The sequence below is a fragment of the Nuphar pumila genome, chromosome 6 (genome assembly GCF_984573655.1).
Source record: "Nuphar pumila chromosome 6, dmNupPumi1.hap1.1, whole genome shotgun sequence".
NCBI lineage: Eukaryota > Viridiplantae > Streptophyta > Magnoliopsida > Nymphaeales > Nymphaeaceae > Nuphar > Nuphar pumila.
The window spans coordinates 48334264-48352628 of NC_143254.1; the positions used below are offsets into that span (position 1 = coordinate 48334264).

Sequence of the window (18365 nt, forward strand, 5' to 3'; positions counted from 1 at the left end):
ATCATTTATAAAGGAGCCGTTGAGTTATCTGTTCCTTATTCACGCAGCAAAGCGAAGCCCCACCATCCAGAACTTGTGCAACATGTCATTCATATATAAAGGAAACATCATTTCACAGACCGCCAACTTTCAAAAAATAACGCTAGTTTTCAAAAAATACAAGCAAATAAATTGCATTATGCATTAATTAAATTAAAAAATGTCATTTCATCTACCTTTTATAAAACTAATCAACGCGATAGGACGTAGCAGTCAAATCATGATAGCACATCTTGTGTGGATTTGTTTTTCAACCTCTTTTTGGTCTTTTATATGTCATTGTGTAAATTGTGATAGGAAAATCGTTAACTTAGACAAAGCTCATGAAAATGAATCACGATAGGACAAATCGTTGTAGCGATATCGATTTTCAACTATGACTTAAATCGGTATGAAGTTGTAAATTGTGATAGGATATATCGTTCACATAGACAAAGCTCGTCACCCTAAACACTAAACCCCAATACCTAAAACACAAAGCTTGTCAAATCGCGATATTATATATCAATATCGTTCGCAAAGACAATGATTGATATATCGTTGTTGCGATCGCTTCTTAAAATCTAAAACCCTATACCCTAAACACTAAACCCTGAACCCTAATCATAAACCCTAATCCCAAAAGCCTAGACACTAAACCCTAAACCCTAAACCCTAAACCCTAAACCCTAAACACTAAACCCTACTACCTAAACCCTAAATTTTTAAACCCTAAACCCTACTATCTAAACCCTAAACCCTAAACACTGAACCCTAAACCCTAAACCTAAACCACAAACCATAAACTCTAATACGTAAACCCTAAAAAATAAACAATAAACCCTGCTACCTAAACCCTAAACCCAACACCTAAACCCTAAACCCAACACCTAAACCCTACTATCCAAACCCTAATTCCTAAAACCTAAACCCTAAACACTAAACCCTAAACACTAAATGCTAATCCCTTTTGCAATTTTCATTCACGAAGGGTGAAAATTACAACGATTTTTTAAGAGTACACATCTCTAATCTTTTATAGGATGTTCATTTATGAAGGGCGAACATTACAAGCTTTTGTTCACCGCATACATTGCTAATCCCTTTTGCGATTTTCATTCATGAGGGGTGAAAATTACAACGATTTCTGAATAGTACATATCTCTAATCACTTATAGGATGTTCATTTACAAAAGGCGAACATTACAAGCCTTTGTTCACCGCATACATCGCTAATCCCTTTTTGCGATTTTTATTCACGGAGGGTGAGCATTACAACAATTTTTGAACAATACACATCTTTAATCTTTTATAGGATGTTCATTTACGAAGGACGAACATTGCAAGCCTTTGTTCACCGCATACATCGCTAATCTCTTTTGTGATTTTCATTCATGGAGGGTGAGCATTACAACGATTTCTGAACAATACACATCTCTAATCTTTTATAGGATTTTCATTAACGAAGGGCGAACATTACAAGCCTTTGTTCACCGCATACATCGCTAATCCCTTTTGCGATTTTCATTCACGGAGGGTGAGCATTATAATTTTTTTTGAACAGTACACATCTCTAATCTTTTATAGGATGTTCATTTACGAAGGGCAAACATTACGAGCCTTTGTTTACCGCATACATCGCTAATCCCTCTTTATGATTTTCATTCACGGAGGGTAAAAATTACAACGATTTCTAAATAGTATACTTCTCTAATCGCTTATAGGATGTTCATTTACGAAGGGCGAACACTATAAGCATTTGTTTATCGCATACATTGCTAATCTCTTTTGTGATTTTCATTCACGGAGGGTCAACATTACAACGATTTCTGAACAATACACATCCCTAATCTTTTATAGGATATTCATTTATGAAGGGCGAACATTACAAGCCTTTGTTCACCTTATACATCGCTAATCCCTTTTATGATTTTCATTCACGGAGGATGAAAATTACAATGACTTCTGAATAGTATACATCTTTAATTGTTTATAGGATGTTCATTTACGAAGGGCAAACATTTACGAGGGAGAACATTACAACGATTTGTTCACATAGACAAACTTCTCAAACATTACAACGATTACAATGAACATTCTCAAATTGTAAGTAGAGATACATGTATAGAGAGTAGTCGTCTATAGAGGTGATAAATAATAGTCCAACTTATTTGCGTGTTTAGTAAAATTGAAATTTTATTTCAACCCAGAGAGATTTACATAATTTGTATATAATCTTACAAAATTTGTATACAAAATTTGGTATACATACTCTACAAAATCTGTTAGTAATCTCTGTACATCATATTAATCCTGAGGGGGTCGCATCGTTCGTTGCCTTGTAAGTACTCTTGCCGGATGATTCTTTTTTTCTTTCACATTTTGAAACTTAGTCAATTTTTGACATAGTTCGGTGCGGAATCCTGGTATATCATCTTGCAACAAAAATGTAATGTGAAACCAATATATAAATTGAGTTCCCAATAACAGAGGATAATAAAGAGCATACAACGTCGAAACACGATTCTCGTTCATTCTATATTGCTTCAATATACTTCATTACAGATATGCCATAATCGATGCCATTACTTTGTAAAGGAGCATGGTCAGCACTGAGAAAGCTCCACTCACCAATGTCGACACCCAAAATGTCTTTTAGGAATCCCTTCTGTGGTTAATGTAGAATATAGTAAAATCTGGGCCATTGTAAAAGATACGATACACTTATAGACAAAAACTTACCAAATTCATAACGTCACGTTGTACACCAGTGTGAAAGTCCAATGAGTTGTAGCACCATAGTTGTTTTTCCCGTAAATCCATCACGTATAAGACTCAATGCTCAGCAGTTTGCCAGAGTATAGGAATCATTATCTACGAATCAATACAATATATTAGAAATCGATAGACAAATTGTGTTAAAAATGTTAGGCCTAAACCTTGAACAAGAGGTTTATTCACTTACCTTTTCACTTGACCAAAAGTCTCTGCAGTGATCATCGTTACCCCAACATGGTAGTGCATCTTAAAATTTAATGGTGTATGGCTTTCGATGGACGTACGTCTGTTGAACGAAAGAGTGATAATAGTTGGGTTAAAACATGAAGCAACAACAGTAAATCATAAAATAAAATATACAAATAAGAATACCAATATACCATGAAATAAGGGGTGATGATGCATCTAGTATTGCTTGTTGTATTGCTTTTAATATACATGACAAAATTGGATATAGTCTGTTTGCAACAAATATGAACTTGTTAACATACATACCCAGGATATACATAAATATATAACTGATAGTGGTTTCATACGTACAAAATTACTGATAGTGTTCCCTTCTGCAAATTCATCTTGCATCCAATTGATATTCTCTTGGAGCTCTTTGCAGGGTTTTCACATACCTTTTTTGTGGACGTTCCACTGACATAAGCATAATATTCAGTATTCGACATTGAAATTGCTTTCTACAGTACACAACACAAATCAAATATACATCATATAAGAGGCAAATGTTGCAGGAACTAGTCACGAGGTTTAGAAAATATATGCCTAAATCACCATCGCTGGTCATGTAGCTGTGGTCGTCTCCTTCGTCGCCATCGCTGGCCGTCTAGCTGTCATCGACATCGCTGGCCTTGTAGCTCTCGTTGTCTCCTTCCTTGATATTGATACCCCCTTCGCGATGAAGTAAGTTATATGTTTGTTTCACGAACACGTCATTCTAAAGGAATCACTGGTTCGTCTGTTCCTTAATCACGAAGCAAAGCGAATCAACACCCTCCTAAACTTGTGCGACATGTCATTCATATATAAAGGAAACGTCATTTCACCTATTGCCCATTTTAAAAAACTGGGCGCAAATTAATTGCATTGTGCATTAATTAAATAAAAAATGTTGTTTCAACGGCCTTTTGCAAAACTAGCCAATGCGATATGACGTATAATCTAAACATCGTGTCAATATGTTTATTGTTAAATTAGTCACTGTGTAAATCGTGATAGGACACATCATTCAGATTGACAAAACTCGTAATAGCAAATCGCGATAGGACAAATATTGTTAAATTATGATACTTAAAGTATTGTGGTTGTAAGTCGATTTGTATTTATTAAGTTACCTAGATTTGTATTTATTAAGTTACCTAGATTTGTAGTCTAAACAATGTCTCAATTTATGTGATGGGTTTAGGTGGGGGAGTGACCTGACCCGACCCGACCCGTTGTCCAGGTCTAAAACCCTGATCTATTTAACTTCTCTTCCTCTTTCTTTTCTGCGGCAGAGCAACTTCTTCTTTTTTCTCTTACGACTTTGTCTTCTTCTCCTTCTTCTTCTTCCTTGTATTTTTCTTTGTTCTTCTGTATTTTTTCTACCTTTGCTTGATGGATGGTGTTTGATGCTGATAACCTAGTTGTTTCACGCCGTAAGAAAAGATCTGTATAATCTTTGATGATGATTATAGTGGTTATCTTCTGTGGATACATCAATATATTCATGACACATACGACTGTGTCGTATTTGTCATGAAGTATATCGAAGCCTATGCAGTATATAACGACCATAATCATCCTTAATCTTTGCCGCCATACTGAAGCAAGCACAGATATTCTGCATGATTGACAGGTAGGTGCTGATGACCATTATTTGATCTATTCCTATTGTCGGACTCTCAATCATTCGTAAACCATACTTTTTTGTTGAAAAAATATCAGCCTAATCTTCGATATACTTTATGACAAATATGCTAGTCGTGCAGGCTGCATCTTCTCTACTTGTTGGGATCCATACCTTTATCTATTGCCAATATACATTGTGAAAAAAAAAACTTGCAAATAGATAAGGACCTCCTTTGGTAGATAGATTTGCTTTCATTCGTTCTCAGTGACTAGCGAAGGCCACTAAGTAAACTAAAAGTGCTGGTGCTGATGCTGATGTCTGTTTTGAAGCACATCAATAGGGGTGGCAATCGGGTCGGGTTGGCAAGTTGACCCGAGGGGTTAGCATACCTCAACCCGAACTCGACCCGTTTATTAAACGGGTCAGTTGTGGCAAACACGAACCCGACCCGTTTATTAAATGGGTAACCCGACACGACCCGCCAACCTGTTTAATAAACGGGCTGGGTCGGGTAAACGGGTTGGCGGGCGGGTTGACCCACCCGCCTAACCCGTTTATTAAACGGGTCAGCCGGGTTGGCAGACCCCTAACACAAACCTGACCCGTTTAATAAACGGGTTAGGTGGGTCAACCCGTTTATTAAATGGGTTAGTTTAAGCCCAACCTGAACCCGCCTAAGAGGTGGGTTGGCCGGTCGGGTTGGCGGGTCGTGTTAGGTTTTGCCACCCCTACACATCACTATTTGGACATGGGTTGATGCTGATGATAATGTCTGTTTTCTTCAATGATGATGATGGTCATGTATTGTATGTAAGCCAAACCATTGGTCATGATGTATTGTAACTAAATACTTATGTAAATGAATATGTTTGTAATGTATCATTCAAATTATTTATAATAACGACTGCTAAATATCTTACGACTGTTACTAAGAATGCTAACGATTACAACGACTTGCACTAATGAAAGATAAATGCTAAAGCGATAACGATATGTACTAAGGAATACACAATCCTGCAACGATCATTACTTATGAATGCAAACGATTACAATGATTTACAGTACTGAAAGTTAAATGCTAAATGCATAATGATATGTACTAAGGAATACAAAATCCTGCAAAGAACATTACTTAAGAATGCAAACGATTACTACGATTTACAATACTGAAAGTTAAATGATTAAGCGATAACAATTTGTACTAAGGAATACAAAATCCTGCAACGATCATTACTTATGAATGCAAATGATTACAACGATTTACAGTACTGAAAGTTAAATGCTAAAGGCATAACGATATGTACTATGAAATATAAAATCCTGCAAAGATCATTACTTAAGAATGCAAACGACTACTACATTTGACAGTACTGAAAGTTATATGTGTAAGCGATAATGATTTGTACTAAGGAGTATAAAATCCTGCAACGATCATTACTTAAGAATGAAAACGATTACAATGATTTACAGTACTGAAAGATAAATGCTAAAGCGATAATGATTTGTACGAACACAGGCAAAATCCTGCAATGATGATTACTAATTGTAGACCATCTAAAATGACCTTAGCATTATCTTGCTTTATATTAATTCTAGACCACCAGCCGATCTTTAAAAAACCACAAATCGTAGGGTCACACTTATGCCGCAACGCCACAATATGCTCCCGCATCCAGGTCTACAAAATAAATATACTAGTAAGACTATAACCTTCAACAATTTTTTCTTTACTATGCTCCCACGCCCAGAGCGATACACACAATGACGTCTGTATCGGTCAAGTTAACTTGATTTATTCTTTACTAAGTCTAAACATCATGTCGATTTGTTTATTTTTTCTTTTTCACCATTTTCAAATGTCATTGTGTAAATTGCGATGGAAGGTATCGTTCCCTAGGACAAAACTCGTGAAGGAAAATCACAATAGGATATTCAAACAGATTTGACTCAATTATTTGATGGGTTTAGGTGGAATGGGTGTACAGATCGTGATAGAACACCTATAAAAAAACAAATCTCGATCTCTTATATACAACTGATTGCAAGCCAATCGTGGTCTCTTATAAAAAACAAATGCAATCACTTTTATTTTTGAAGGCCGAACATTACAACAATTTGTTTAGTGGCACTTGTGTGTTACAATTATTAAAAAAATAAATAAATAATTAAAGAATGTCACATTATAAAAAATAATTATAGAATTACAATAAAGAATTATAGAATTACAACAAATAATTATCGGGATAAAAAGAATCACTATCGTTTATTCAGTGGCACTTGACTACTCATATGGATTATGACATACAAATCGTCTATTTCTTTTTCTTGGTGGACTCTCTATCCTCGGTGGCCTCTTGGTTCCCTCGATCTTATTATAAATACTGGTCATCATCTCTACCAGTGACTGCATTTGTCTCCCCAAATCGCCCACCTCCTTCCGTAAGTCCTTATTCTCCCTCTTCAACATCTAGAACCTTGTGTTGGAGACTACGTTCTCTTTTGTGAGCTCTGTTCGCTCCTCATCGTGTACTGTTACTGAGGTAATCGTTGTTGTAGTCGGAGGGAGACGATCAACGAGTTTTCTATGCTGAGAAACGACATGATGGGGGACAGGAGGGAGGCATGAGTTCCCAATATTCTCAATCTCCAGATTTTGATGCATGGGTTTCCAATATTTTTGGAAATAGTCGAGATCATATTATCATTTTTTATAATCATACGCTATGGCATGAACACCGCATTTGTTCCAGCTATCCAATTGTTTCTTGTAGCATTCATGCCAATTCACGTTCCTGGCCCCACCACTATTCATCTTCCTTCTCACTTCCACAAGCTTTTTTGGGATAGACTGTCCCAAGCTAGATTGTAAGAGAACTCGTCTACCATGTTGCAACTCGGCTTCATAATTGCTAAACAACCAAATATCGCGGTCAGACAGTCTCATACCCTCATTAACAAGCTCTTGGTCCTCGTCCTCCCCATCTCCATACGGTCTCCACACAACTTGTATAATGGAGATTATGGTTTAGGTACAGACAATTATTCATGCTAATGAATGCTAAATATTAAAAATATTTATAATAACAAGTGCTAAATATATTACAACGACTGTTACTAAGAATGCAAACGATTACTACGATTTATAGTACTAAAAGATAAATGCTAAAGCGATGACAATTTGTACTAACGAATACAAAATTCTGCAGCGATGATTACTTAAGAATGCTAAATATTTCAATGATTTATTCTACTGAATGATAAATGCTGAACTGATTGTAAACGATTTTAAACCATTTACCTCATTTAGTTGTAACCCATCTAAAATGAACTTAGCATTATCCGCCTTGACATTTAGTCTAACCCACCGACCGATCTTTGGAAAACCACAAATCGTAAGGCCACACTGAGGATGCAACACAACAATATGCTCCCACGCCCAGGCCTACAAAAATAATATATTAGTAACACTATAACCTTAAATGAGCTTAATCTACAAGTACTAAATATGTAATAAATAAATACCCGAATAAATGACCAAAACCCTCAACAGTTTTCGTACCCTTACTCGCACGGTAAAGTTTATTGTACAAGTGTGCAAGCATAGCAGCACCTCATGTATAGTTGTTGACTTCGTCTAAGTCTTCCAGGTACTGCAGCTACAAATAACTTATTCTCGAACCAGAACAATCGAAAAATAAAGTAAGACCAAAAAAATAAAGAAGGAAGCCGCGCAACTCTTGGTCAGCTCTTTCAGATGCACATGTAGTAGACCGACCTTCCCATTTATTATGAAAAAAAGAAACTTTCATCGATGTGGAATTGCTTCCACCAGAAATACATTGACTCCAGTTGTCCATCGACATTCCTAGATGGGCTGTGCACTTTTTTCTTGCGTTATAGTTTGAATCCCGTAATAGGACAACATTGCCATGACACTTAAGGCCAGTAATTTGTGCTACATCTTCTAGAATCATGGTGATCTCAAAAGAATCAAACTGAAATGTGTTCGTCTGATGATTCCACTTATTTACCAGGTGGGTCATGGTGTTCCAACACGTTTCAAAATAATGCTGGTCTAGAAGGCCACCGAAGTGCATATTTCATAATTGATCCTTCTGATATGTACTCAGTTGATCATACCACGACAGAACTACAGGCCACTGATACCTCCCTCTGAGCTTTTCACTTGGCACTCTACTTCTCTTCTGACCTCCTTATAACGCAAAATAGCATATTATTTGTATCAATTATAAATTAGTCCCATTTATACTTATACACCTAGCTGTAGACATTAATCGCTATAAATAATAATCGTTGCACACACATTATCACAATAATCACTAACATAGTAATCACTATACATAGTAATCGATATCACAGTAATCGCTATACATAGTAATACCTATCATAGTAAATCATTCACTGTAATCGCTATCACAGTAATCGCTATACATGAATCACTATCACAATAATCGCTATACATAGTAATCGCTATTACAGTAATACCTATCACAGTAAATTATGACAGACAAAATCGATTTACGTACCTTGGTCATAATTTTTTTCTCTTCATCCCCTCCCTCCATCCTTTGCCTTTTTTGTTGCTTCGCCACATCCCATTGCTTTTCTACTTCTTTCGTCCTTCGCTCCATCGCCTCCCTATTCTGCTTTTTAATTTCTTCATTCCTTTCCCTTTTCTTCTATTTCTCCTCCTGTTTTTTTCTTTTCCTTACCTTCTCTTCCTCCTATTGCTTATTCCTTTCTCTTTCCTTCTCTTCCTCATCCTGATGCTTCTTCCTTTGCCTTTCATCTTCCATCTTCATCATTTTCCTTTCCTTCTCTTCTTCCCCATTCTTCTTCAATTGCCTTTCCCTCTCTTCCTCCTTATTCTTTTTTTTCCTTTCCCTCTCCTCCGTCAACTTCTTTATTTGCCTTATCCTCATTTGCTTTCAAAATATTCCTGCTTCATCAGTTGCATTTTCTTCTCTTCCTCCTCATTCTTCTTTAATTGCCTTTCCCTCTCCTCCTCCTTATTCTTTTTTTGCCTTTCCCTCTCCTCCTCCTCCTCCTTATTCTTTTTTGCCTTTCATTCTTCTCCTCCTTTTTCTTCCTTTGCCTTCCCCTCTCCTCCACCTTCTTCATTTGCCTTTGCTTTTCGTTCTCCTCCTTATTTCTTTGCTTTTCCTTCTCTTCGCCACCCTTCTTCTTCTTCATCTTTAGTTCTTCCTCATTCTTCCTTTGGTCTTCAGCCTCAATATCTGATGGATAATCCTCCGCATAATACAATTCTAATGCTTTCTCCCTGTCTTTATCATTCTCAATCTTTATTATATTTTGGTACCTTTCATAATGCTCATATAGATAGGACTGGCGGATAACTTATCTAATATTCATCCCATAGAATGAAGAGTTATTTCTTGTTTGACGCGCTATAGACATTGCTAACCTGCACAACACATAAATTTAATCACATCATTATATGTTACAATCGCCTCCCCAAGTATATAATAATACAAATTATCCCATTCGTTAAACAATCACTAACATTACAAATCATCGCAATATTTGGCTTCATAAGTAAACATTGTTGTAAGATTTAGCAAGCTTAAGTACAAATCGAAGCAACTTCTTAAATACACATCGCTAGTGCTTTAAATGTATAAATAGTTGTTGCTTCAAACTTACAAATCGTTGTATAAATCGCAACCTTCGTACATATCGTTGTAACGTTTGGCTTCATACATATACATTGTTGTACGATTTATAATAATTTAGTATAAATCGTGGTAGTTTCATTAAATCGTTACTGCTTCAAACATATAAATCGTTCATGCTTCAAACGTATAAATCGTTGTAGAAAATTAGCCTTCATAAGTACATATCGTTGAAATGTTTGGTCTTCATAAGAACAAATCTTGCTAACTGTTTTTCGATGCCTAGAAGGTGGATAAGTACAAATCGATTTGTTTCAGTATGAAAATATGTATTATTTAGCATGAAGACGGCCACCCAGTTGTAAGATTTGGCATTCAGATTTACAAATCGATTTGTTTGCATAACAAAACCTTACACGAAACTCACCGAAACGATAAGAGTTTTGGTAATCCGACAGTGGAGGAGAAACACCCAGAAGGGAGATGCAGCCGATGGTGGCAACGATGTTGCCACTGCGCAGACGATGGCAAAAGATGCTCTGGCGGCAGCCGACGACGTCAAAGGGTGCTCCGACGACAGCAAACAAAGGCAAAGGTTGCTCCGGCGACAACATACGATGGCAAAGGGTGCTCCGGTGGAAACATACGATGACAAAAAAGAGTCCAGTGGCAACAGACGACGACAAATGGTGCATCGTCAAAGGGAGCACCTGTTACAACAGAAGTTGCAAAAGTTTACTGTTTCGGGCAAAAATGGAACGTTTGGACTATTTTAAGAGTTAAGATCATCCTCCATTTTCTGGATCGAGGACAATTTGGTCCTTTTCTCGAACCGGCGTTTCACTTTCTAGATGGAGGGCATTTTTATCCTTTTCTCAAACCGGTGCTTCACTTTTCTAGATGGAGGACATTTTTATCCTTTTCTCGAACCGTCGTTTCATGGCGAGCATAACAGGAAAGGGTACTTAAGTCTTTGCAACCGCACTATATTCCGATGCTAGGTGATGTTGACACACAAGAGGATACGAGCCCCACATGCTTATATACATGATGCTCATTTGGACCCTCGAACACGAGATGTAGCTAACGACCGTCTTCGCGGGGGAGGGGGGGTATATATATCGAGAGAGAGATCATCTAGAAGCATGGATTAGAAAAATCCAACTATGGTAATACTTTAGTTAGGTAGGTATTAGTGTATTAGCAAGGAGGAAAAGAAGACGAGGGCGAATCAACAAGATGATCCATCTCCCACCAATCCTCTTTTGTAGAGCCCCTTTCCTTTCCTTCTCCCTTCGAGTTATTTTCATGTGCCCGGCTTGGTCTCCGTGCCCGTTACATTCCTGACCGCCATTGCACGACAAAAAGCAGACTCCAAAGTCCAAACTAACAGTATCCTTTCATATTACATACACACATTATGTTAGCATGAAGTATGAAGATACATACATATGTTCCTGTTCCTCTACACATAACATGTACGTATATGTAGTGCATAGTGATGATTATTCTTCAAAAAAACAAATGATGATTAAAAAAATCATATTCCTATGTGATATATGATTAAGAGATTGCATATATGTACAAAAATTTGTGTTAATTTTTTTTAAGAGAAAAACTTGTGTTATTTATTGTGATCCGTTACATTAGTAATAATACAGGTGCATTAATGTACTGTTCAAACTTTATTTAGGGGAGTGCATTAAATGAATTATTCTTTTATGATCATGTGGTTGTAATCAGGATATTAGAGGTTAAGTGGGCAATTAAGGAACCAAATGCACATAAAACTTAGCTTTCATTTGCACGGTTCAGAGTGCTGACTTTTCTTCTGTTTCTTTTGTGTTATTTATTTCTCTGCGGATGTGGGGGAAGAGAGAGGGATAAAGAGAAGCCAAAATGCCTTGAAAACCAGCATTTTCCTCTACACAGAGGATGATGGCTCAGCTCAATCTCTACTGTGCAGAGGATGGTTGGGATGAGAAGGGGGACTACCAAGAAGAAGAGAGTTTCTCTCAGAGCAGCCAAGCCTCTCCTCTTCACAACCTCTCCAGCAGGTTGGTGGGTGAGCAGCTCTTCTGGGAGCACCATGAGTTGGTATCTCTGGCAACCAAAGAGAAAACCCAAAAAAGGCTTGGTCTGGACTACCTTGAGTCTCTAAGAAACGACCCCATTTTGGCCTCTGCTCGCAGAGAAGCGGTTGAATGGATCCTTTCCGTGAATGCCCATTACGGTTTTACAGCACACACTGCTGTTCTCTCTGTTAACTTTCTCGATCGTTTTCTTTCTAGTCTGCAGTTTCAGGTTTGTGAATTCTACAAATATATATATATATATATCTTTTGTGTTCCCCAATTCTCTTCTTCTTCTTTGGAAAAAATTGTGATCTTTTTTGGTTCTTTTGGTGCAGAGGGAGAAGCCATGGATGACACAGTTGGCTGCTGTGGCTTGTCTGTCTTTGGCTGCCAAGGTGGAAGAGACACAAGTCCCTCTTCTTCTAGACCTACAGGTGGAAGAAACCAATTACATATTTGAGGCCAAAACCATTCAGAGAATGGAGCTCCTGGTTCTCTCATCATTAGAATGGAAGATGCATCCTGTAACCCCTCTCTCCTTCATTGATCATATCATCAGAAGGTTGGGGTTAAAGACGCATCTGCATTGGGAGTTCTTTAGGAGATGTGAGCAGCTGCTTCTGTCTTTGATCAGAGGTACACTACTACTACTACTACTACTACTAGCAAAGAAAAACACTTTATTTCTTGACGGTCTTTTGTGATTTTCTTTGCTAATTACATAATATTTTTTCTTTGTTTTACTCCACCAGATTACAGATTTGTATGCTACATGTCATCAATTGTGGCGTCATCTGTAATGTTATATGTGATCAAACAGTTGGAGCCTTTCAATCCCATAGAATATGAGAACCAGCTTCTGGCTGTTATGGAAATCAGCAAGGTATTCAAGTTTTTGCCCATTTGAATTATATGTAAATAATGTCCAAAGAAAACCTTGGGAAAAAATCTGGTGCTCGTTTCTCTTCTGCAGTTCAATTTCTCTAAACAAACCCCCTTCTTTTTTAAACAAAGCAGAAGGATGTCAAAGGATGCCTTCAACTCATTAAGGACTCATCAATGACGGGGAGGCCAAAACGCAAGTTCCCTGCATTACCAAGCAGCCCAACTGGAGTTTTTGAAGCATCTTTCAACTCTGATGGCACAAACAGTTCGTGGGTATCATCTTCCTCCTCCTCATCACCATCCTCACCTGTGGGTTTACAGGAGAACGTTTCAAAGAAAGGCAGGCTAGATGATCCACAGCTCCATAGTTCTCCTTTCAACCAAGTGTTCGTGGACATATTTCGAAGCCCTTAACCATTATAAAAACGAGAAAAAAAAGAGGACTTCAATATGAGTATCACTCCGCTCGCTGTTCTATCCATCTCTGTATTTTCAAGAAAAAAAAAGAAAAAAAATGCTTCTTGGTTATAAATAACTATATATAAACGTTCATATATTCATTCCCTTATGTATATTACACGCCTTTGTTGCCTTCCAATTCTCACGAAAAGTGAGAGCCTACCAGGACCGCTACCACCAATTATTGTGGTTCTGAAGTCCGAACCATGACCCCATGTGGTGGTACACTTTCGTTTGCATGGTGTTGGCAAAAATATATAGACGTGTTTAACATGATTTATTTACGAATTTAGTGGTTTAATTAACTGTAAAACATCATAAGACTCAAATTTCAAGATTGTTATTCATGAAAATTGCATATATAAACCTTTTTAATTAATCTGAATTCCTTTGTTTAAATTGCCAGCTATTGTTTTCCAATTCTCACGAAAACTGAGAACCTACGCTCACTGCTTCACTACTGCCACCATCTCTCTCTCTCTCTCTCGATCAATGGTGCACCTACCACATGGAAGGAGAGCAGATGGCAAAAAAAAATTATGGGTTTGTTCTCATGTGCAGTGAAGGTTAAGCTGTCGGCCATTACGATTTCGTTTTATTTGAGTTGACCTCGTCCTCTGAGCCAGCCTTGCATCTCTCTCACTCCCCTCAACTCATCCAATTTCTCCATCCACCATCCATTCATTGCTCGTTAACCAACCAATCAGGGTACTAATCACGCACCACCACCGTAAGTTCAGCCATTCCAACAGGGCATTTTGGTCATATTGGTAACCCTCCTCCTATGCCACTCCTACTGTGCCAAGCTATAGTAGGGCCTCTTGTCCCTCGAAAGATCTCTGCCTATCAATCCATGTTTACTTAAGTGCCCCTTCACATTAGGCAGACTAACTAGGATGCCCTTCCAAGGAAGGGGTGTCCAGTGTGTGGTGTTTCTGAAAGCTAGAAGGTCAGATCCCTCACCTTTTCTGTGTAAAGTTAGACCAAAGTTGGTGGTGGTCGGGGAGTGGAATTATTGAGGTGTTTCCAAATTTCAACGGTGTTGTGCGTCTTTTTTTTCCAAGATTCAACAAGGCAGATTGCAGGGCCCCCTTAATAATTGTCGAATAATATGATGGCATGTCTCTTTTTTGACAGAATGGTCGCTACCTTTCTGATAACAAATTAATAGAATAGCAATGGGCATAATAAAAGACATGCTAATAAGATTAGTGTGAATGCTTGTAATTGGGCATACATGCACGCATACATCAGAGATTTTTTTCCGAGTGATTTGGTGGTGGATGTGAAGGGCACCCATTTTTTCTCATTGCCGAATAGATGGGTTTTTGCCACTTTTTTTCTGTGCATGAATATTATTTCACCTGCAAGGGCTTGACTGTGTTTTTCACCTGACATGGGACACCCAGGGTTCCTAATTCTTATTTTTTTTTGAGAGAGAGAGAGGAAGAAAATTCATATTAAGATAGAAATAAAGTACATAGAATACGCCGGATGACAAGGCGTCATCTAGCTCAGCATATATCCAAAGAAATAAAAAAACAAATGATTACAGTAGCTTGTCAAAACAGAATCTCAAATATCGACTATAAGCAAGTGAGATCCAATACCCTGCTTGCCCAACCACGAATAGGTCCGAGCCCTGCCAATTTAATTTTGCAGAAAAAAACAGATCCAGTTGAACCACCGAATGAGTAGATCTGGCAGACATTTTCTTGCCTCTAATTGTTCCTTTCCTCCCAAACTCTCCACCAGGCCGAGATCCACGGTACTTAATTCACAAGGGCGTCCTTTGATGCATGGTCCAAATGGGGTGTACTCCTCGGAGAATTCCACTCCTTGTTGGATAGGAGGGACCTCAAGAGTTTTTTTTCCAAAGAGAAACCTGGGGTTAGGCAGACCCCTACCAGTCATGCAACCATACCATCTGGGATTCGAACTTGCAACGTCCCAACACAAGGTTCGTGACGTGCACTAGTGCCAGACAAGCGGACCCCTCGTTGCTAGGATCTCAAGAGTTTTACCTGTGCTGTCCACAATGTCACATGAGTTCCGTTTTACCTTTATTTTCATATCCCTTATATGCATAATGCTACTATGTCAAAAACTTTATAAAAATGACTGTAACCCCGTATTTATAGCTGCATCCATGTGTCATAAGTGACAAGTTATGGGAGGGTTTTTCCTTGACTTGGTGAGAAAATGGTCTTACTTTTCTATAAACATGAGTTTTTTTTTTCGATGAAAAAATAAAAACTACTCCATCACAGACCACACATTGGCTGGCCTCCGATTGGTCTCTGGCTGTCCATCTATAAGGTGGACAGTGCTGGTGGGGCTTTGAGATGCGGGTGGTTCTGGGCCGGAAGATGAGGATGGTATTGATGTGCCTTCTCCCATCTTAAATATAATAAAGTGAACAACTCAGATTGCAGGGGCCTATTGTGTTTTCCATCTTTGAAGTCTACATGTCTTCCTCCTTTTACAGCAAATTATAGGCACTCTTTCTTGCTTGCAATTAGGTTCATCTCATTTTTGAATGAAGGGATTAATGTGCAAGCATTTAAGGAGGCAGAGGTGAGAGTTGGGAAGAGTACTTGGCCTTTAAAAACTGTTCTGATGTGGCCACCTCATTGCCTCGGCTCTCACTTCTGTCTTTTTTACTCATCCGACTACATTGTAAATCAGAAAAACAAACGTATAAGAAAATTTTGGAACTTTTTTTTTTTCAATATTTAACAAGGAAAAACCTAGGTTAAGGTGGTGAGGCTCAGGAGCGATTGACATTTTTTCGGGGTGCCTGCTGTTTTGGCCTTAAGAGAAGGGACACACTGTTCCATCTTGGATATTGAACTCTTGATGTCTTCAACTTGAATGCTTTAAACTGAACACCTAACCAGGCGTGCAGAGCTCTTTAGGGAAAGAAACTTTTGGATTTACCCAACTATAGATTATATGTTGAGGCAGGCCAATCTGCTTTATTGGGTGATCAGGCTTCCAATCTCCTGACATGGTGTCCAAGCAGGGCAAGGCACCAAATGAGCTGGGGCCCAATCTGATGCACATTGAGCTGTCACACTGAACCCATTCAGAGAAGACCTGCCTGGGCTATTCTATTTCACCAAGATAGTGCTATTAGCTACAGAATACGGAGGTAGATAGTTTTTCATGGTGCATTCTTTATGGAAGACTGGTGCAGTTATGGGAGGAACGGTAGAGCCTGTAATATGGCTGCATGACTTGTCCAAAACGTGCTTACAGCTCCCCCCCCTTGGAAAAATGATGGCATCTGGAGGAGTAATGTGTGATCTTGGTTTATGTTGTCGAAGCGACTCTTGACAAATCAGAAAAAGCCCAAACTAAAGTCGATTTGGAACCAAAAGCATCTATTGCTAGTTGGAATATCATTGTATCTAGTGGATAAATGTACTATTGTTGGTATCTTTATGTAGTGAAATCATTCTTCAAGATGGACAAGGGTGAGTGTCAAGATAAAGAGTGTGTGCATAAATCCCCAAGGTGGGGGTGGAACAGAGTGGGACAGCAAAATGCTTCCACGTAGGACAGAGTGTCTCACCCATCCGTACATCCCGCATTTGTGTGGACAAGCGGGCGTGCATGGGCCACACGCACCAGGCGTCCCTCAGAATCAAACGCCCTCTAAGGGTGCTTTTGTTCTTAGGGCTTGAGATCTTCGGATCTCAGACCTACAGTTTGTTACTGGATTCAAATTCCAGCAATTGATGAGGTTTGATATGAGAGAGAGAGAGAGAGAGAGAGAGAGAGAGAGAGCATGAATCTGAGATTTATGTCAAGCTAAATCACATTAGCATATTGACCCAAGTAGGGGACCTCAAGGGGTCATCCACATGGTCTTGGGCTTGTGGACAAGGGTGTTTCTGCCTACCCTAAGTTCAAATCCTATTGTGGGCAGCTCCTTTCGTTACGGCAACCATTGGTATGACAGTCTAAGGCTGGCGCTCTACAATCTGGGGTGAGGTTTCTTCGTAAAAATAATAAAAATATCCAAGGTATAGAAAAACCCAGACATCTAGAAGTAGGGATGTAAACGGTTCAGGTGAAACCGGAATCCTAGTTCATTAAGCGGGTTTAGTAGCCAAATCTCAGTCCGATTAATAATCAGATCCGGGTTTGGTATTAAAATTTTCATTCAAACCTGACCCCCAATCCGACTAAAAACCTGATCCGATTAAGTATAAATACCAGGTTTTAAGCTAGTTGGATCGGAGTTTTGCTTTTGTCTTTTTCTATCTGAATCCAAAATCTGATTAGGCCAAACCCGATTAAATCGGATTTGCTAATGCCTAGATTGGACCTGAATCCAAACCGTCCTATCTAGAAGGTTCCAGTTTTATGTGCAAGCCTGCTACATGGTGATGTGCTGAAAACTTCAATCTCTGATATCCACAGACATGGCCAGCGGAGTGGTTGTGAAGGTGCTGAGTTGAAGACCCGGATCAAACCCCGCTGGCACACGGGTGTGTCCGTAACTTTAAGAGGTGGGCCACGTAAGGCAGGGTGGTCGTAGGGCCCCACACAGGTTTTCCCTTGCTTCAGCAAGGGTTCCTCTTCATCAAAAAAAAAAAAAGAAGATATCCACAGACATGGGACGCCCAGCAGTTGAAACTCCCCTGA

General features: G+C 38.7%; 1 protein-coding gene across 1 annotated transcript; it reads left to right on the plus strand.

Annotated features, from left to right (window-relative positions):
* Positions 1 to 12106: 12106 nt before the first annotated feature.
* Positions 12107 to 13804, plus strand: LOC149834796 (cyclin-D3-3-like). The gene is made up of 4 exons (XM_090011560.1): positions 12107 to 12594; positions 12701 to 13001; positions 13118 to 13248; positions 13383 to 13804. Exons 1-4 carry the CDS (start codon positions 12226 to 12228, stop codon positions 13662 to 13664), a joined length of 1083 nt encoding a protein of 360 aa, XP_089867686.1. The 5' UTR covers positions 12107 to 12225; the 3' UTR covers positions 13665 to 13804.
* Positions 13805 to 18365: the final 4561 nt, after the last annotated feature.

Bases quoted from the DNA above. Each gene is read 5' to 3' on its own strand.
- LOC149834796 (XM_090011560.1), top strand. From the start codon at position 12,226: ATGATGGCTCAGCTCAATCTCTACTGTGCAGAGGATGGTTGGGATGAG. The intron at 12,595-12,700 runs GTTTGTGAATTC...CTTTTGGTGCAG, and splicing joins TTTCTAGTCTGCAGTTTCAG to AGGGAGAAGCCATGGATGAC. The intron at 13,002-13,117 runs GTACACTACTAC...TTACTCCACCAG, and splicing joins GCTTCTGTCTTTGATCAGAG to ATTACAGATTTGTATGCTAC.